The 20,897-nt window shown below is 53.0% G+C and overlaps 1 protein-coding gene across 4 annotated transcripts in view; it reads left to right on the plus strand.

Moving 5' to 3' along the window:
• RAP1GAP2 (RAP1 GTPase activating protein 2) overlaps nt 1-20,897 on the plus strand; it is a 206,283-nt gene that overhangs the window by 16,666 nt on the left and 168,720 nt on the right. For 2 of the 4 annotated variants that reach the window (XM_045070200.1, XM_013053481.2), the window contains exon 2: nt 8,950-8,985. In XM_045070200.1, coding sequence (XP_044926135.1) covers nt 8,963-8,985 — 23 coding nt within the window. In that variant the 5' untranslated portion in view covers nt 8,950-8,962. Of the gene's footprint in view, nt 1-4,922; nt 5,186-8,949; nt 8,986-16,077; nt 16,575-20,897 lie in introns of those variants that run through there. The other 2 variants (XM_004746827.3, XM_013053482.2) reach the window with 2 other exon arrangements.

Consider the following 20,897-nt stretch of genomic DNA (forward strand, 5'->3'; position numbering starts at 1 on the left):
TTGGCACAAGGGGCACCTGGGTGGCTTAGTGGGTAAAAGCCTCTGCCTTTGGCTCAGGTCATGATCCCAGGGACCTCGGATCGAGCCCCGAATTGGGCTCTCTGCTCAGCAGGGAGCTTGCTTCCTCCTCTTTCTCTGTCTGCCTCTCTGCCTACTTGTGATCTGTCTGTCAAATAAATAAATAAAATCTTTAAAAACAAAACAACTGTTGGCATGAACGGCGTGTGCACTTAAAATTTTGATAGATATTGCCAAATATCTACACTAATGATGGTAGTCCTGTTCCCTTATATCCTCATACCATTGTCAAGGTTTCTTTTAACCTTTACCATCTGATGGCTGAAAGGGATACCTTGTTATTATTTAAACAACTTTATTTATTTATTTAAAAAGATTTTATTTATTTTAGAGAGAGAGAGAGTGAGTGAGAGAGAGAGCATGAGTAGGGGGAGAGGCAGGCAGAGGGAGAAGCAGACACCCCACTGAGCAGAGAGCCTGATGTAGGGCTGGATCCCAGGACCCCAGGACTGTGAATGGAGCCAAAGGCAGATGCCTAATGGACTGAGCCCACTAGGTGTCCTGTTTAAACACTTTTAAGTTGTGGTCCATTTGATAGTGGTTCAGTCCACAGCCATGTGTTGTGAGCAGTTCTTTTGGCAGGCAGTACTGAGCAGGTCAGAATAAACCGTGCAGTCAGGGGTCAGGAGTCCGGTTTTCACTAGCATTGCTCTTGCAAATTTTCATCACCGTCTTGCTTTGCAGAACTTGTGCAATGAGAAATTCATTCTGGCCCCTGAGAGTGCGTGTGGGGAAGTGATCAGTGCAGCCTAAATCACAGTGCAGATCTTAGATGTGCATTTGTCGCCATCCCAAAGTGTGGATTTCTCACCAGTTCGGGTTTGCTGGGTCTGAATGCCATTCCACCCTGTCTTCCTGGAGATCCGTGTCCTTCTCTGCCACTATCCTTTGTCCTCAGTTGGCTTATGAAGGAAGCAGGGGTGAATCTAGCCTCCCCTTTGAGGAAAGGTCAGCGGAAGCCCCTGAGGAGTATGTGGCCTGCTCTGGGCGGTTCAGTGGTCAGGGTGGGAAGAAAGCTGAGCCGCTGCTGGTCACTGCTGGTGCCAGGTCATACCATGTGGACAGGGGAGGATCTAGGCCAAATGACATAGTGCCTGCTTCTCCAGGGGCCTCTGTTTTCTGAGCTTCCCATAACTGCTCATCCCCATGCCTGGAAAAGGAGTTTGTCTCCTCTTTCAGCTCCCACTAGTGGCTGTGAGGACAGAGCTGTCCAAGCAGAGGAAACCCCATGGTCACTTCCTTCCCTCCTGCCCCCAAGGGCCTGTAGACCTGGCTCAGGAGCTGTTGGCAGGGACTTGGACTGCTTCCTCTTCTGATCCCAGCTGGCGTTCTCAGCTCCACATCCCTCTAAAGCCTGGATAGCTGGCTGGGTCCCCCGGAGCTCTGTCCTGGGCTTAAGGCTCTGGCTGGAACTTGCCCGTCACCTGGACCAGGAACACCCACAGGCCTCCAGCACAGAAACCAGGGCCTTGTGATTTGGTGACCCCAAGCTGGCTCTGTGGATGGGGCAAGGAGCAAACTCAGGAGGGAAGGAGCTCATCTTGCCTGGTATTAGAAGGATGCGGGGACTTGCTCTTTCTGACTTTGTCCTGGTAGCTGTTGAGCTGTGCTGTGTTTCCAGGTCCTTAGTTTTCCTGTCTGTAAAATGGGTGCTGCATGAATTGGGCCCTTGTGTAGGTTGATTTGGCCATTGGCACCGGTACAGGGTGTCATATAGGACAATGACTGATAACTCAGTCTCCAGCGTCCTACCTAACTTGGCTACCATTGTGCTGGGCAAATTTGGTCAAGTTCCTTGATATTTCTGTGCATCAGTGTCCTCATCTGTAAAATGGGGGAAACAGTGGTGCTAGCTCAGAGGTTGCTGTGAGACCAAGAGGAGCTAAGCGGTTAGGTTGGCACCGCCCATAGGAAGCTCCCAGATACAGGCCCTGCTCTTGGCTCTCCCATCCCCGTGGCTTGTCCTTGTCTCCATTCTGACGGCTTGGCCATCTGAGTCAGCGGAGGTCTGGGAGGAAGCTGGGCTGTGCGTGGTGGGGGTAGGAGGGCTGGGCCTGGCTCACAGCATGCTTCTCTTTTCTCTGACTCATGGTCTTTCCCAGAGAGTGCATGGACCCCTTGCCACCACCCCCCTACAGAACAGGAACTGTGGGGTCAGAGCAGGGGCGACAGGAAGCTGAGCAGGACCAGGGGAGGGGGCGGGATTGTAATAGATTCTAGTTATAACAGCTCCCGTAATGGTGTGGGAGCCCTGCACTTAATCCTGTAAGCCGTGGTGGCAGCCTCCACAATCCAGGGGGGAAAACTGAGGCCTCCCAGGTTAGGTGACTTGCTGAAGGTCACAAGGCTGTAAGGCTCTTCGGGAGACTGGAGCTGAGGAAGGGAAAGTGGGAGATGCTCTAGATTGGCTCTCAGCTCCCTCTAGAGCTCAGAGAGTAAAATATAAGCCATCTGGGAACCTCCCTTCTCTGTCTCCGGGCCCTCACTCTGAGGAATCAGGAGGGCATGGATCTGTCTGGTCTCTCCAAGATTCCCGGATCTTGGATGCTGTGAGTTCTGTATTCCTTCCTGCTGATGCCACCAGGCCATTGCTGGTCCTGGGCCTGGGGTCTGAGTCACAAAGCGCCCTGTCTTTTGTGGTTACCATGTAAGAGACCAGAACCCCAAGTAGGAGAATCCAGCCTCCAGGTGGCCCCAGCTGGGGCCTTGAAATGCTGCTTCCTGTCTGGTCCCTGGGCCGCACTGCTGACCTCCAGATGCTTGGGCCTGGGCCTGCAGCAATCCTGGGCTGTGGCCTCTCACCCAGTGTTTGCCCAGGTATCTCTGTCTACTAGGAGGGCCTGCGTGAGTGCATCTCTAGTCCGCCTCTTCCCCCAGGTGATGGATAACATGAAAACAGGGTCACGTTTGTGCACAGGTGAGACTAGCTGATGGGTGGTTGGAAGCGCCCCAGCTTGTTGGGGTGACCCCACTTCATTCTCTCCCATATGAAAGACGGCACATGATGGGCTCCAGTGATGGGTTCGCTATGATCTCCCTCTAATTGACTAAAAAAAGGAAGTAATTTGCAACAGGAATTGTGTTATTAGTCACCCGTGTGGTACCCAGCCCCAGCTCTCACCTGGCACTCTCTGTACCCGGAACCGTGGTGGGCCTAGAACTGGAGTTGGCTTGGGGAGGGGTGGGCTGAGCGGCCCGCTGGCTTTTCTCGCCTGCACCCCTGCACCCACCAAGCTCTTGATCTTAATTGGGACTTCTTCAGTGGAGAGTGAGAGGAATCCAACTCCTGTTGGCTTTAGGAATAATGGGATATATGTCAGGCCCTTGCATGCCCAGAGGCTGGCTGCTCCAGGAGTTTGATGTCCCGAAGACCTGCTTTCTCCTGTACTCTCTCCCACTCTCCTATGTACTGTGTGTCCATCCTGTGGTTTAGCTGCCTTGGCAGGAGGGGGCTGTGCTCTAGGAGTGAGGTCCGCAGAGTTCTCCTGCCCACTCCTGAGTGCGTCACGGTGGCTGGCAGGGAAGGCACCCTGGTTAGCTGGGCTGGCCCGGGGCTCCTTCTGGGTGTGCGTGGGGCACAGAGCTGTTTTACCCAGATGGAGGCCACATGGACGCGGGGCCGGCAGGACCCTAAGCATCCATGCTTTCTGTCGAGCAGCTCCTGGGTATGGGGTGGGTGCAGTGTGGGGAGAGGTCTGGATGTGGAGTGGACATCCAGTGGGAAGCCATTGGTCTGGTGTAACCCCAGATGGTGGGCCACACCGTCCTTCCTTTCCTGGTGAAGGCGGGAGTGGAGGATGCAGTGGAACCGAGGACCGCCCGGCTTCTGTTGAGAGGCCAGCTGCCTTCAACGCAAGGACCCCGTTCTTACCGCTCATGGATCAGAAGTGGTCTTGGCCCTGAAGCTGGTCTTTTGGCCCATCTAGGGGGCTACTCACCACCTGTGTGGCCTTTCCTGCTGTGGAAACGTCCAGAAAATAGAAACACCTGTGTCCTTTGTCTGTGACCTGGGGGTTGCCCCACCCATCTGACGCCCAGAGTGGCAGTGGGTCTCAAACAGGAAGCTGTGGGGAGGGTGGGCCAGTGAAAAAGGCCACGGCAACTGTATTTCCCTTTCTGCATTGCTTGGGGGCAGGGCAGGGGCCTGGTGCCCGGTGCCTGGCTCTGGTTCCTCCCACTCAGGCCAGTGCTAGTGGGTGTGCCGCACCCTTCCTTGGGCTGTCATTAGTGAGAACCTACTGCATACCCCGCACGGTTGGCATGGGTGCACGCAGAGCTGAGTTCCAGCAGGAAAGAAACCCACTCGCCCACATGGGCCACCCTCCCACCCCCACTATCACCAGCATGAATGGTGACCCCGCTGACCTCTGTCTAGACCCTTGAAGGGGTCTGTGCCTGTGCGTGGGTATGTGGGCATGTGTGCAGTCTGAGTGTGTGCCTGGGCGTGTACACATGGGTCTCCCTCCCTGTGTGAGCCTGTGTCTTGTGGGGAGTTACACAGACACGAGATCTACACGCAGGTACATTGCAGGCGTGGGGCTGCTTCAGCTGGCATGTGCGGAGCCCTGCGGGAGCAGGAAGGCAGCGGTCCCGTCTCTTGCCTTCAGGGGAGTGGGTGTGAGTGGCCTGTCTGCAAGGCTCCCGAGCCTTCCAGCCAGCTTTCTATCTCCCTCACAGGCACGTTTGTGTGTGCCTGTGCCTCGCCCTCCTTTGGGTTCTGGGAAGCTGGGGCTGTGTGGGACTGAGCTGCCAAGTCGGGCTGTGGTGCAATCTGCCCGCCGAGCCCCTTCCGGAGCTGCGGGTTCCTCTGGGCGTGGGGAAGCTGCCCTCTGCGAACTCCCCTGCTGCTGTCTGTCTCCGTGCCTCCTGGGGGGCAGGACACACCTCCCAGCCCTGCAGCCTCACCCACAGGAAGTGCTGGGCTTGGGGGGCAGGCGACAGGGGAGGTGCCACACCGGCTGTCCTGCTCTCAGCCTATGGCCCCACCGACCCGGCTGCGCCACTGCCCTTTTGCCAACAGCCCTGGGGACGTTGCGGGGAGCCGGGGCCCCCCGGCTACAACCATGTTTCGCAGGAAGCGCAGCGTCTCCTTTGGGGGCTTTGGATGGTAGGTGGCAGAGGAGGGTGGCCGCAGGGATGGGAGCGAACCCAGCTGGGAAGTCTTGCTTCTGCTGCGGCCGCCTGGGGGGCGGTGGTGAGGGGACTCGGGTTGTGCCTGAGACCTGTGGGGAGGTGGGTGTTTGAGATACAGGGGCAAGTCTCCTTGCCGTCCCTGGAGTAGGATCTAGGGGACCCACAAGGGTGGATCTAGCTCCACAAGGTTGGAGCTGGTGCCAGCATTAGCTCACCGGAGGGGTGGGGTTGAATGTGTCTTGTGTGCTCCCGTGTGTGTGTCGGCGCCTCTGTGATGATTGTGGTTGTGTGCGTGCTTGAGTGCGGCATGCCTGCAGCTGCCCGTTGGGGTGGCCGTGTATGAAGCGTGTGGCTGGCTGCGTAGGTGTGTGTGTGGCGTGTGACCACGTGTGCACTCTGCGTTTCTGAGCAGGTGTTGGCTCCTCTGGTCGTCCGTAGCTTTGTGTGCTCCTGTCTGTGCGCGTGTGCTATCTGCATCATCTCTGTGTGTGTGTGTGTGTGTGTGCGTGTGTGTCTTTGTGATGGGGGTGCCTGTGGCCCACTGGACCACTGTGGGGGTGAGCTGTGAGGGACGGGCAGGGCTGTGTCCAGATATCCCTCCTCCCACCACAGGCAGCCAATCCCAGCTCCATCTGAGTATGAGCTGCTGGCTTTGTGCTCCAGCCTCTTGCCTGGTCTTTGAGGCCACGAGGTTTCCATGCAGAACAAGGGAGAGGCTCTTCCCTCCCCAGGGGGCCAGAAAATGGGGAGACTGAGGTCAAAGACTTGTCTCTGGTTACCAGCTGTTAGAAGCTTCTCCTCAGCTGGGGAGCGGGGTCTCGTGGTTTTCATTATCGGTTTCCTTTCAGCTTCTGGGCCTGGGGCGTTGTCAGAGGAAAGGTTCCCAACTGCTGCAAGGAACGTGGCTTGGGGTGCCCTGGTATGGAGCCTGGTGGGCCAAGTGGGGGGACACTGAGGCAAGGGAGAGAAGGAGAGGCCGCCAGGGCTGGGAAGAGGTGGGCTCCGTCTGCTCTTCTGGCTGGTTCGCTTCTGTGTGTGTGCAGACTTTGACTTTCCTCTCCCTTCTCTCCAAAGGCACTTTGCCATCCGTCCTCCAGCAGGAAGGAGTTGCGGGTGCTGCATGTTTGGTAGATGGGGAGAATGAAGATGACATCGTGCTAGGGCTGGCACAGGGCAACCTGGGGCCTGCTCATGCCCCCTCCCCATGTCCCCTCCCTCCCCTGGGGCCAAGGGGTTGCTGTGCTGAGTGTAGGCTCTGGGTTCAAATCACCTCATCTGCTTCCTAGTCAGGCTGGCTGGGATCACTACAGGGCGGGGCTCGGGCCATGAGAGGCTTTCTGTCTAAGAGCCATGCTTCTCTGGGACGTGTGGAGCAGACCAGGAAGATGTGTGTGGCACATCGTGCGTGCTCAGTCCATGCTTATGGAGTGACTATGTGACATGTTTTTTTGCCCATGACAGGCATCTGGTTATAGGCCTCATTGAGTTTGAGGGGACAGCAGGGCTTCCTGGTGGGGTTGGTGGGTAAGAGTAGGCATCATCTGGGGGTACCTGGGTGGCTTGGTGGGTTAAACGGTCTGCCTTCGGCTCAGGTCATGATCCCAGGGTCCTGGGATCGAGCCCCGCATCGGGCTCCCTGCTCAGCGGGGAGCCTGCTTCTCCCTCTTTCTTTCTGCCTGCTTCTCTGCCTACTTGTGATCTCTGTCTGTCAAGTTAAAAAAAAAAAAAGTCTTTAGAGTAGGCATCATCTGGAGATGGACACCAGCTGGGAGGGTTGGAGACTAAAGGGCACATTTCTGGAGCCGTGGTCCCTTCCAGACTGTGACCAGAATCTCAGGGGGCTGGTATTCTAGAAGCTCCATTGGATGTCAGGGTGGAGAACCAGTGGCATCAGGGGTGGACATGGTGAGGAGAGGGAATGGGGTGGGGTGGATGGGCGGTGGGGAGGAGAGAAGGTGCCAGGGAGAATCTGGGAAGTCTGGCTTTCTGAAAGAGAGAAGCCCAGTGACACAGGCTGCTGCTGTGTCTGTAGTCTCAGTCCTGCCAAGGCCATTGGTCCCGCCCTCCCAGGGCCGCACCCCAGCGTGGGACCCTCTGGAGAGACTGCTGACTGGGTGTGGGTGTGGGTGTCGAGCCTGGGGTTCCTGTGACCCACAGTGCCACCCGGTGGTGGGTGGTTGGGTTAAGAGGGCTCCACACTAGGAGTCCCGCTTCTAAGTGCTGCCCCCCCACCTTGACTCTGAAGAACTCAGGCAGGTCACTTCCCCTCTCTGGGTCTCTTTTCCTCCAGAAAAGAGTGTAAGGGCTTGTTATTGGGGGTTACAATTAGGTAGCTCTGGGCTATAAATTTTACAGCAGAATGTGGGGATCTGCCCCTGGAGTCACCCTACCCCCATCTGGTGGGCAGAATGGGAGAAGAGGAATGTCTGCATGCCAGAGGGATGGGGCCTCATGAGCCCTAGGGGCCCAGTTGTGGAGGCTCCATGAAAGGGGCCAGGACACAGTGAAGAAGCTGGGAGGGACCTGGGTTGGGAGCCTTGGGGTGTGGCTTGTTTTGCTGCTGGGAACCAAGATCAGAAGGTGCTGGAAGTTTACTCAGAGCAAAAGGATCTTGCTTCCCAGCTCAAGGGCTTGGTGCTGACTTGTGATTGCTGGGGCAGCTCTGTGTCCTCCCCGTGTGGCCCTGACACTGCTCCCATTCCAGCATTGCCCCATAGGAAGCCTGTGGCAAAGCTGAGCTGCCTGGAGAGGGTGGCTGAAGGCATTCTGGATGTGGCACTGATGGTCATGCTGACATGGTAGTAGTGGTGACATGGGGTGGGGAGTGTGGTGACGCTGAAGGTGATGACACGGGGTGGTGATGGTGACACTGATGGTGAGGGGGACATGGAGGTGTGGTGACACTGATGGTGGTGACAAGGTGGTGTTGATGACATGGGCTGGTGGTGACACGGCGGGGGTGACACTGGTGGTGGGAATCTCGCCCACCTTTCTGTCTCTGCAGAGAGGAGGGGGACTCTTTTACCAGCCATAAGGGTTGGCATATGCAGAGGGTAAAAATAGAAGCTTAGCAGCTCTGCCTTGTCTTCCAGCAAGGGTGGGTGCAGGCCGGGGTGGAGGAGCTGGCTGCCAGGACAGTCTGCCATGAACGTGATCCTCTCTGCTCTGAACCCCATGACCGACAGATCACACTTGCCCATGCATCCTGGAGCCTGCTGTTGGGTTTCTGTCTCAGGAGTGGGGTCTGTCTCCTCTCATGGACTGGCAGCTCTGGGAACAGGGCATGGGGAGGGGTCCCTGGTGCTGACATCTTTCAGAGCAGAAGCCCAGGAAGTATTGTGTTGAACGTCTAGGTGCCAGTGACCGATGGAGCTGGCTTGCAGTCTTCTCTTGTGGAGTGGGGGTGATGAAGAGAAATGCCATCTACACAGTGCTTGCGATTTCTGGGTGTGGAGCCAGAACTCGGATTCAGACTGGGCCACTGATGTTATCTTTCTGAGCCTCTGTTTCCCCATTTCTAAAATGGGAGGAATAGCAGTACCTGCCTCACAGGGTTATGTGTGGGTCTAGCCCTCCTTCCTGGGCTCGAGGAGAGCTCCTCTGTCGAGCAGTGGTTGTTCCCTGAAGGACCCTGTTGGCTTGGTGGTCTGGACTGGCCAGGGACCACCTCCCCTGCATGTACTGGGTGGGAGCCTTCAGCCTCAGCACTGACCAAAGCCTTTGCTTTTCTCTTGGCAGGATCGACAAGACCATGCTGGCAAGCCTAAAGGTCAAGTAAGTAGCCACTTCCTGTTATGTAGTGATCGGAGATGATGGTAGGCCAGAGGTCCTCTGGGGACCTCATTTCCCCCTCAGTTGTGGGAGACATGAATGGGGCTGTTGTGTTTGTCAGAGTCTCCATTTCAGTCTTAGGGGTTTGGGGCTGGAAAGGATGGACCAGGCACTTGATTCCTGGGGCATCTGAAGAAGGGAGATGCTGGACTGGAAACAGCAGGGGCCAGATTGATGGTAATGTGTATAGCAGTGCCTTCTAGGCCACAGCTTGGGGGTGTAAGAAAGATAGTTATATTTCCTATTGTCTTGATTATTATGTGAAGCCCCAGTTCCATCGGGCTTTCTGACATTCCTGCCTACCTGGAAAATTGGGCCACAGAGTTCTAGAACTTCATGGAACACCCCAGTGTGTGTGCATGTGCATGTGCTCATGCACGTGTGTGTGGTCAGTTGGTCATCGACTCATCTGTTACCAGACAGATGTCATCCTGTGAACTTGGCCCTGGGTGTCTCAGATCTGGGGTCTGGAAGTTGTCTCTCGTGCTTGGCCATACGTCTGCTCCTCTGTCTGGGAAGCCCTGAGCAGACACACCTCGCTCCTCTTCCATCATCATCTTTGCTCCTTTTCCAGGTGTTTCTGGGCAAACCATTTTGTTTGCACCCTGACCCCCTTTCCCCTTCAGATTTTAACAAAATCAGCTTCCATCTCCATCCCTTCCCTGGGTAGTGAGTGACCAACCATCTGCTCTAGTTGAGTGAATTGAAAAAGAGGGGAATTCTAGGAGGGAAAATATAGCATTGGTCGCTAGCCCAAAATATTATCCTGCCATATGTGAATTAGCTTGTGCATGAAGAATTCTTCCAATGAGTGTTCTCCTTCAGAGGCAGCTTTTCCTGCTTGTAACCCTCCATCTCAGCTGAAAGATTTTCTGGGCCAGCTGCCCTCTACGTGCCATCTGGTTGCTAGCATTGGCTGTGTAGTCCCTGGGCACAGGTTTCTGGGCAAGGCAGAGTTGCTCTTGAGGGTTGGAATACAGGGCATGAGGCTTCCCACTTTGGACTGTTTTGCTCAGAAGGGTGATGGTGAATGGTTAGCAGGGCAGGAGTGCATGCAAACAGTCCCTGCTTTCTGAGAGCTTTCTCTTTGTAGAGTTGGTGACACAGGTGCAGCGGGAGCAGTCTTGGAAGACTGCCAGGAGGAGGTAGCTTCTATGGCAACTCTTTTTTTTTTTTTTTTAAAGATTTTATTTATTTATTTGACAGAGAGAAATCACAAGTAGATGGAGAGGCAGGCAGAGAGAGAGAGAGAGAGGGAAGCAGGCTCCCTGCTGAGCAGAGAGCCTGATGCGGGACTCGATCCCAGGACCCTGAGATCATGACCTGAGCCGAAGGCAGCGGCTTAACCCACTGAGCCACCCAGGCACCCTCTATGGCAACTCTTGAAGATGGGGTGGGACTATGGGTATGCCTGTGCCTGTGCTGGTTGGCATGGGGTGTGTGTGCCACAGTGCAGCTCAGTGTTCAGGGCAAGTCATTCCTGGGCAAGACATTTAACTTCTCCAGACTTCAGGGTTTGTATCCCTTGTCGAGGGGGCACAATGGTGTCTGATTTCCTAGAACTTCTTATCTATAGATTGAATGGGATGTAGGCATAAAGCAGGATTACTAAGGGGCACAGAGTGGTAGGAGTGTTTCTTTTGGTGCTGTTTTAGGTTCCTAGTTCAATTTCACAAGTGCTTATTGAGGGCCTATTTAACTGGTAAAGATGATGTATGTAACCTGGAAGGGAACTGGTAACAAGGTGGCTGGGAACACCGGCCAGTGGTTGAGATCGGGACCCTGGTTTAGTCCTGGGGAGATGGTGTTGAGATGATTGTTTGGGATAGTATGTAGGACTGTGTTCTTACTTGTGCCTGGTGAAGAGTCTTCTGATTATAAGAAAGAAAAACTCAGGGTAACCAGGTTAAGCAGAAGTTACAGAAAAGATCCCAGGGTGTCTCGGGGAACCCAGGGGAGGAGGTGGAGCTAGAGTTCAGGAGAGGTTGAACAGGAACTGGAAACCCTCCCCATCAAAATCCCAGCTGGCTTCTTTGCAGTAACTGCTAAACTGATCTTAAAATTCATAGGGAAATTTAAGGGCAATTTGAAAAGGAAGAACAAAGTTCGAGGACTCTACTTCCTCATTTTGAAACTTACTACAAGTCTACAGCAATCAAGACAATTTGGTACTGGTGTGAGGATAGCCATCTAGATCAATGAAGTAGAACATAGCGTCTGGAAATAAACCCTCACATTTGTGGTCAGTTGATTTTCAACAAGTGTGTCATGACTATTCAATGAAGCAAAATAGGTTTTCAGCAAATGGTGCTGGGACAACCATATTCACATACAAAAGAATGAAATTGAGCCCTTCTCTCACACTGTATACCAAAATTAACTTAAAATGGATCAAAGACCTAAATGTAAAAACTAAAACTATGAAGCTCTTAGAAGAAATCATAGATGGAAATCTTCATGACTTCGAGTAAGGCAATGGTTTCTTAGATATGATACCAAAAGCATAAGTAACAGTACCAACAACACATCAATAAATTGAACTTCCTCAGAATTAAAAACTTGGTGTTACAAAGGACACTATCAGGAAAGTAAAAAGACAAATCACAGAGTGGGAGAAAATATTTGCAAATCACATATCTGGTAAGAGACTCATACCCAAGATATATAAAGAACCATTTCAACTCAGTAAAATAATACAAAGACAACACATTTTAAAAAAATGGGCAGAGAATGATTCCTTGGGTGGCTCAGTCAGTTAAGCGTCTGCCTTTGGCTCGGGTTACAATCCCAGGATCCTGGGATCGAGTCCTACATCAGGCTCCCTGCTTCTCCAAGGAAAGTGTATAAATGCACAGTAAGTACAAGAAAAGATGTCCAGTGTCATTAGCCATAAGGGATATGCACGCCAAAGCCACAGGGAGCCACTCATTCACACCCACTAGAATGCCTATAGTCAAAAAGAAGATAATGGCAAACATTGGTGAGGGTGAGGAGGGAATGGAACTCTCATATGCCACTACTGGGAACGCAGACTGGTGCAGCCACTTTGGAAAATAGTCTGGCAGTTTCTCAAAAGTTTAAAGGTAGAGTTTCCAAATGACCAGCAATTCCTTTCTTAAGTATGTATCCCAGAGAAATGAAAATATATGTTCATATAGAAACTTATAACACAAACATTCATAGCATATATTTTTCCCCCAAAGATTTTATTTATTTATCTGAGAGAGAAACAGAGAGCAGAGGGAGAGGGACAAGCAGACTCCTGGCTGAGCACGGAGCCTGATGCGGGGCTTGATTTTAGGACCCTAGGATCATGACTTGAGCTGAAGGCAGACACTTAATCAACTGAGCCACCCAGGTGCCCCTCCCTGTTCATAGCCTCCTTAATAATAACTCAAAGTGGAAACAACCCAGGGTTCCTGCGTGACTCAGTTGGTTAAGTGCCTGCCTTGGGCTCAAGTCATGATCTCCTGATCCTGGGGTCAAGCTCCACATTGGGCTTCCTGCTCAGCAGGGAGTCTGCTTCTTTTTCCCTGATCCACTTCCCCCTCTCTCTGCCCCTCCCCACTGCTAGTTCTTTCTCTCTCTCAAATAAATAAATAAAATCTTTTTTTCTTTCTTTCTTTCTTTTTTTTTTTTTTTTACTTTTTCCATGTTTATTTTTGTTTTATGTAACTTTATTGTAGCTGCAAATATATACTCTCCTAACTGAGCCAGTTGGGTTTTTTTTTTAAATTAACATATAATGTATTATTTGTTTCAGGGGTATAGGTCTGTGAATCATCAGTCTTATACAATTCACAGCACTCACCACAACACATACCCTCCCCAGTGTCCATCACCCAGCCACCCCATCCCTCCTACCCCCCTCCACTCCAGCAACCCTCAGTTTGTTTCCTGAGATTAAGAGTCTCTAATGGTTCATCAGGTCCTCCCAGGTCCCATCTTGTTTCATTTTTCCCTCCCTGACCCCCACGACCCCTCTGCCCTGCGTCTCAAATTCTTCATATCAGAGAGATCATATGATAATTGTCTTTCTCCGACTGACTTATTTTTCTTAGCATAATACCCTCTAGATTCATCCACGTCATTGCAAATGCAAGATTTCGTTTCTGGTTTTTTTTTTTTTTTTTGATGGCTGCGTAGTATAAATAAATAAAATCTTCAAAAAAAGTGAAAACAGGGGTGTCTGGGTGGCTCAGTGGATTAAGCCACTGCCTTCGGCTCAGGTCATGATTTCAGGGTCCTGGAATCGAGCCCCGCATTGGGCTCTCTGTTCAGCGGGGAGCCAGCTTCCCCTTCTCTCTGCCTACTTGTGCTCTCTCTCTCTCTGTCAAATAAATAGTCTTTAAAAGATATTAAAAAAAGTGAAAACAACCCAGACATTCATCAGCAGATGGATGGGTAAACAAAATGTGACATATTGGTACAATGGCATGTTATTTGACCATCGAAAGAAATCAAGTACTAATACATGTTACAACACAGGTGAAAGTTGAAAACATGCTAAGTGAAAGTCCCAAAACACGACATACCGCGTGATTCCGTTTATATGAAACGTCTGGAATAAGCAAATCTGTAGAGACAGAAAATAGATTCATAGTGTCCTAGGGCTGGGGAGGTTATTGGGGGGGACTAAGGGGAATGAGGGCTAGAGGATACAGGCTTCTTTGTGGGGTGGTGTAAGTGCCTTGGGCCTAGATAGTGGTGAAAGCACCGCCAACTTTGTGAATACACTAAAAGCCATTGAATTGCACAATTTAAAACAGTGAGTTGTATGGTACATAAATTACGTTTCAGTAAAACTGAAAAAAGAGGGAGCATCTTACCGGCTCAGCTTGGGTCAGTTGTGTATTCCCAGTCCAGTCAGTTTAGCTAGAGAGATGGGGTCTTACGGATAAGCTGTGGTTGCTGTGGTCCTCTCTCTCTGTGGGAGGGGTTAGTTCCCAGACAGGAAGAGTGGACTGTGGGCTGGGCAGACACCATAAAGGGTTTTATCTATCCACCCCTGCTCCCATGGTACTAAAAGGGAGCTCAGTACCTGTTCATCCATCCTTCTTCCTCCCCCATCGATAGCACCTAATACAGAGTTCTGCCTGGAAGCCAGGATGTGGCTCTGCTCCCTGACATGACCCTTAGGTAGCCAGCTACCCAGGCTACCCCTCTCCTTGGCCCCAAGATGCCACTTTTCCTCTGCGTCTGCTGGGTAAGACATCTTTTCTGTCAATTAGTGTTGCCCCTAACACGCCCTTGAGCCAGTTGCCTTGGCTCCTCCTCTAGGGACCTGGTCCTCTCCACACAGTCAGTCATGTACCTCCTGGAGGTGTCCCTGAGCCACACGGCTCTGAATGTGGGGGTTCTGGCCCCAGCAGTGTTGAGCATGTATGTGTGCTAAGTTGTCACACATTGCACAGTCTCCCTGAGGTTTCATGGCTCCCTCCTGAAGCAGCGGCCTCTGCAGATGAGAAAAGAGGGTCTCTGAGAGGTTAGGACACGTGGTTAAAGTCGTGGAGCTGGGATCTGAATCCAGGTCTGTATTAATGGCTGGTTTAGTCTTGGTTGGAGCTGATTAGTTCTCAGAACCTTCCCCATGCTGCTTTCCCACCCTTGTTACCCCCGACATGCATGCACTTGGCCACAGAGTACACGTCTGCCTTCGCTGCACGTGCCCTTGGTGGAGACTCAGTTTGATGAGCCCCCTCAGGGGCAGGTGGTGCAGGAGGCATGGAACTGCATGGGAACACTGGGTGGGGGGTGGTGGCAGTGGACAGGAATCCTTCAGGTACCACCAAAAAGTTCTAGAATCTTCTGGGGCTTCTTCCTTTGTCACTTCCTCTTACACACCCAGAGCCTGTACTGAGAGTTGTCAGGGATGGGGGAACTTGCTGTTCTAGGGGGTCAGGATGCTATGTCAGTTCAGCTCACAATTACTGGGCACTTATAGCCCACGCTCAAAGCCAGGCCCTGGGGTAGGGGAAACAAAGATGAAAAGGAGGCATCTTTGCTCATGAAAGCTGGCCCCTGCAGGCAGGTAGACATCTAAACAGAGAATTGCAGTGGTATGTGATGAGGGCTAGCAGAGATGTCCTCTGAGAGGATGGAAGGGGTTTCCTCCAGACTTGGGAGTGCCTGAGCCATCTCCAGGGGTGAGGTACTCTGGGTCACAGCAGCAGGGCATAGACAGGTTAGAAACTCAGGGGTGGGAAGGGTGTGGGGCTGTGACTATTACAGATGGAATACTGGGGTGGGAGTTCGGGGGCAGGTGGGGCTGCCCCTGGGAGTATGGCTTCTCTGGGGTGAGTGGGAGCCATTGAAGGGTTTCCAGGGGAATAGGACCAAGATGTGAGTCTGAGGGGCCCCCTGGCTGCCGTCTGCTGACCCATTGGAGAGGTTGGAGGCTAGGGTGGGGGCAGTGGGGTTGAAGAGAGGAAACATATTGGAGAGCTACTGAGGCAGTGGTCTCCCCAGGCTGGATTGGTTTGGATGTTGCGGGTAAGGGCAAGGGAGGGGTCAAGGTGAAGACTTTCAAGTTTTCATTTGAGCTCCTGGGTGCATGTTGGTCCCATTTATGGAGATGAGGGTGTAGGGCTCTTTCCCGTCTTCCCTTTTCACGTGACTGGTTTTAAAAATTTATTTATTAATTTTTAAAAAGATTATTTATTTATTTGACAGAGAGAGGCATAGCGAGAGAGGGAACATAAGCAGGTGGAGTGGGAGAGGGAGAAGCCGGCTTCCCGCTGAGCAGCAAGCCTGATGTGGGGCTTGATCCCAGAACCCTGGGATCATGACCTGAGCCGAAGGCAGCTGCGTAATTGACTAAGCCACGAGGTGTCCCAGGTGACTGGTTTAGATCCTGATCCTTATACCTGCCCCCTCCTGGAGGGACTAGAGGAGAGGAGTAGGAGGGTTGCAAGAGTTGGTCTGTGGCCCAGAAACTTCAGGCCTGACCTTGCAAGCCGACCTGGTGGTGGTCCTAGGTTCTCAGCCCCACCCGGCTCAGCCCTGAGGAAGCTTTCGGCAAGGTGAGCGCCAGGTAAGCAGGTGAGCGCCAAGTAAGCAATTGAGCACCATGTAAGCACTGGCTGGTGCCTCTGGCCTGTAACTGCACCTGGCTGGACCACGCATGCAAGGAACCCACTTTCTGACACCTGGCAGGCCCCAAGCCTAAGAACAGTGTAGACTTGTGTTGGGGAGTGTAGGCGTGTGTGTATGCTTGCTTGTGCAGGTGGACGTGAGCTTTGAGGGCCCATGTGGGTGACTGTGTGGTGCCTTTTTTGGCTTTAGCGAGTTCCTATGGTAACCACGAACATGTCTCTTTCGGGATCTGGAGTCTCAGGGCGTGAGTGGCTACAGGGAGAAGCAAGGCGGGCGGGCGCTTAGCTGGCAGTCAGGCTGTGGCCTGATTGCATTACCAAGCACCGGGGATGCACCTGGAGGTGCTGTTTGCCAGGCAGCAAGGTCTGCAAATTCCAGGGATTTGTGTGTTCCTGGCTCTCATCCCGGCTGGTCCCTGCCATGCCTAGGAAGCCCTGGTGAGTCCCTGTTCTGATTTCTTGATGAACAAGCAGCTCCGTGGGTCTTGACCAGGTCCGGTGGATGTCTGCTGAGGGGCAAGCAGGGTGCTGGCTGGCAGCTCTGGCCAGTGGGCACTGGGCATTGCGCTCTTCTGAGATGGGGATGGGGCTCAGGGCAGGAGGGCTTCTGCTTATTCCTGGGGCCCTGTGAGGGTACTTGCCATGTGGCTGGTGAGCTGAATGGTCCTTATGGATCCCGTGGGATAGGGCTAAGTGTGTCACTGTGGGAGACAAGGACAGGGAAGCAGGAGAGCAGGATGCAGATGGCAGCCTCTGGCCCACCGGCCTGGCCCAGCTGTCCTTGCCGGAGCCCTCTCACCCTGTTCAGCTCCCTAAAAGTGTCCTTCGAGCCCCAGGTGCCTGGCCGTGTGCTTGAGCTCTTCACAGGTCTCCCCAGGCCTAGAGGCCTGCTCACCTGACCTGAGGAGAAGACCCAGGGTCCCGTGAAGAGGAGGCCAGTTGGCTCTGCTTGGCTTACCAGAAGCTGGGTTTGGCCAGGACTCGGGAACAGTTGCTCCTGTGAGGTTTGGAGATAGGTTCTGACCCCTCCACACCATGCATCCCGTGTGCTTCCTGTCCATACACTGTGGACTCGTGGGAGTGTCAGGACCCCCTGCTGCCCTTAGAGAGGCTCCCACTGGACAGGGGCCCGTGTAGCACTCAGAGGTTCCTGGGAGTGTGGGGGATCCTTCCTTCCATTTCCTTCCTCCTGCCAGGGGACTGAGCAGGGACTGGGGATGGGAGTGTTGGGAGGGGATGTAGATGGCCTCTCTGGCTTGTGCTGGGAGGGCCATCTAGCAGTTCCCTCTGCCTTGGAGGGGTCCCTGGTGAGACTTTTCTGGGGTGGGGACTGTGCAGCAAGGGTTGCTGGGTCTGGCCGGAGGATTGTGGTCTTACTGAAGGGCGAGGGCAGCAGGGAGGTGGATGTTTTGTGCTTTATCCAGACCATCTAGGCCATCCCTTTCTAGAAGGCAGAGTCCAGAACTTAATCCCCGACAGCTTTCCATGGGCATTGGGAGGAGGGGAGAGCCTTTAAAAGAGATTGCTAGATCTCTAGAGTCCTTAAATCTTAGAACTTGAAATTAAAAAAAAAAAAAAGATTAATGACTATGAGGATTCTTTGTGCCCCTGAAACTAGTCACTGAGCCCAAGCTTGGTTACTTCTGGTGATGGGGAGTTCATGACTTTGTAAGGATGCCTATTCTATTATAATACAGCTTCAGTTATTCAAAGCTGACTATTCCTTTCATCTGGAATCTCTGTAACTGCTGTTTCTGGTCCCCCATCCCCCAGCTAATCCCGCTTTCTCCCGAGACCCCTTCAGATTTTAGAAAGTGGTTTTTGTTTGTTTGTTTGTTTTTTTAGTTTTAAGCACAAACGAGGGGGAGCTATAGGCAGAGGGAAAGGGAGGAGCAGGCTCCCCTCTGAGCAGGGAGCCTGACATGGGACTCAGTGCCAGGACCCTGGGATCATGACCTGAGCTGAAGGCAGATGCTTAACCAATTGAGCCACCCAGGCACCCCTGGATGGTGGTTCTTGTTCCTTGTGTTTCCTCTTCTCCCTGGCTGGTCATCGCTGGGTCCTTCAGCTGTATTTGGGATTTCTCCCTGCCTGGGCTGCTCTTTGCTGGAAAGAATCAGGTTTTTCAGGCTTCATCTCAAAGCCTGGCCAGAGGGCTTGACCTGGGGAGCTTGCAGGAGCCCAGTGGACAGGAGGATGGACAACTAGATGTCATGGGCATCAGCCTCCTTGTTTACAGATCAGTACATGGGACCCCAAGGAGGGCTGTTCCTAAGCTGAGATGGCACTACACAGAGGTGGGGGATGCAGGGCTGGGATGAGAGATTGGGGTCTGGCTCCGTGCAGTGTCTGGCTGCTTTCCTGCTTCCCCAGCCACCCCTTGGTCGTCACTGCTTTCCGACGTATCACGTCATCTTGTCTCCTGTTTCTGAAGAGAGGCCTGTTGGCTGCAGGGATCTGGCAGGGCCACAGGGAGGGGTCTGGGGCACACACCAGCACTCTGCTGGGATGCTCTCTGTCTCACCATGTTTTCCACTGTCCAAGAGATTCTGGAAATCTGGAATTTGAGGAAAAATCTTCACAGCAATCTCAAGCTGCGTTTGGCCTGCCCTGTAGGATAGATTCAGTACAGGGGTCACCCCTGGGCCACCCCTGTTCTGGGACTGTCATCCCTTTCAGGTTCCAGCTCCTGTTTACCCATGGCCGACTCCTTAGTCCCTCTCCCAGGTCACCCCCACCCTGGTGGGCTCACCCCCACCTTCAGCTGCCAACAGATCATTTCCTGCTCTGTGCCCAGACTGCACTCACTCTTAATTAACCTTTTCTGTCTTCCAGTCCAGTTCTTTCTGTCACGGGGTTGTGAAGTCCCTGAGTCACGGGGTCTTCTCCCGCCCTCCTCCCGGTTCAGGCCCATTATCTCCTGCTCAGACAGTGACAGAGGCTCTCTAATTAACGTCCTCCCCAGGCCTCTGCCAGCTCTGACTAATCCGTCACCCCCAAGCCATCTTTGGCTCTGTCCTCCCTGCACCCATGGCAGGCTTTGTTCTTGCTGATTCCATGCAGGCTTGTTGCTGGGACAGTCCTGCCCCATGGTGGTCGGGGGCTGGGCAGTCTTTGGTCGTCTCTTTCTGGCATTAGCGTCCACGAAAGTCTTTGGCCCCTAGCAGATAATTTGATCCTCCCTCCCTGCCAAGGCAGTAGTTCCCAGACTTTTTATATTTTGCTATCTATCACCTGGGAGGCTTTAAGAAATTCCCATGCCTGCCTTGTTAATTTTAGCCACTCTGATGGGTGTGAGGTGGTATCTCATTGTGGTTTTGATTTGTATTTCCCTGGTGCCAAGTGACACTGGGAAAAAAAAAAAAAAAGAAAAGAAAAAAAAAAGAAGCAATTCTCATGCCCGGGTTGCACCCAGTTCCAGAACTGGAAATCAGAATGCCCGGAGTGCAACCCAACATCAATATATATATATTTTAAGATTTCCAGGGAATTCTAATATGCAGCAAAATTTGGGATCCCGCCCAAGGGGTGAGCAAGTGTGATGATTGTCTCAGGTCAGGTTGGATGTTAAAGTGGGCTCCCAGTGAGTGAGTCACTCTGGGTCAAGGTTTCTGTTGACATTTGGGGCTGGATAACTCTTTGTGGTGGGGGCTGTCCTGTGCATTGTAGATACTGAGCAGCATTCCTGGCCTTTGCTTACGAGATCCCAGCAACCTACCCTCTAGCAGTGACATTGCTAATTTTGAGGGGGAAGGGGCACAGATGCTCTCCCACCACACAGATGACCTCTGCTGCAGGCCTAGCCAGCCTTCCATAGCTTTCCAGAACATGAGCTGAAGCGAAGGCTACCGAGCAGTGAAGCCCATTTTAGCGGTCGACGTGTGAGCTTTGGAGTCAGGCAGCCTACGTTTCAAATTCTGATCCACCATCTCCATGACCTTGGGCAAGGTATTTAACCTCTCTGTGCCCCAGTACATTTCTAGGGTGGTTTTTTTTTTTTTTTCTTCTTTCACTTTTCTTACAACCTCCTCTTGATCTTCAGCTCCAGCCAGATGGTGTTTTCTGGCACTTTTTAGCCTTGCCGTCTTTGCTGATGTTGTTTCCTTGGCAGGAAATGCCTTTATTTCTTCCTGCCCTGCCGTGGTCCAGTGGTTTCTGCCTGCGTCCCTCTCCCCTTGAAGTGTGAGGCTGGGGGAGCCTTGCAGGTGCCCAGCCTCACTTCGTCATGGTTTGTTGTTCAGGTGAGGTGACTGACCCCTCCCTGCCTGGGGCTGAGCTGTGAACTAGGAGGTGACCGCAGTGTAGACCTCCACCCCATGACCCACTCATTCTTAGAGGGTGGAGTGGGCGGAAATCCGTGCCTGGCAGGCCGCAAAGCCACATAACTGACTTTTGGAGCCCTGCCCCGAGAGATCTGTGTGTGTGTGTGCGCGCGCGCGTGTGAGCTTGCGCATGTGAAAGAGAGAGAGAGAGGTGGCAGTCACTGGCACTTTCTTGGTTAGCTCGTTGTGAGCAGACACCGTCTGGAATTGAGGGTCTTTGGGCTGCAGGCTTTCCAGGCCCATTTCTAGGCCCGGAAAGAGGACTTAAAGGGAACTCAGCCTGCCACAGCCTGTCCAGACCACCCTGCCAGCTCAGCCAAGGCTGGACCAGGGGGTCCCCCAACCCCGGCTGCTGTGCCCCTCCACACTGGGGAGTCTGCTTCCTCAGGCCTAGGTGGGGCCCAGGAGACCCGGGTGTTAGCAAGGCCAGGGGTGGTAT

This window comes from Mustela putorius, unplaced genomic scaffold (assembly GCF_011764305.1).
Source record: "Mustela putorius furo isolate JIRA1106 unplaced genomic scaffold, ASM1176430v1.1 tig00003962_pilon_pilon_pilon, whole genome shotgun sequence".
NCBI classification, from domain to species: domain Eukaryota; kingdom Metazoa; phylum Chordata; class Mammalia; order Carnivora; family Mustelidae; genus Mustela; species Mustela putorius.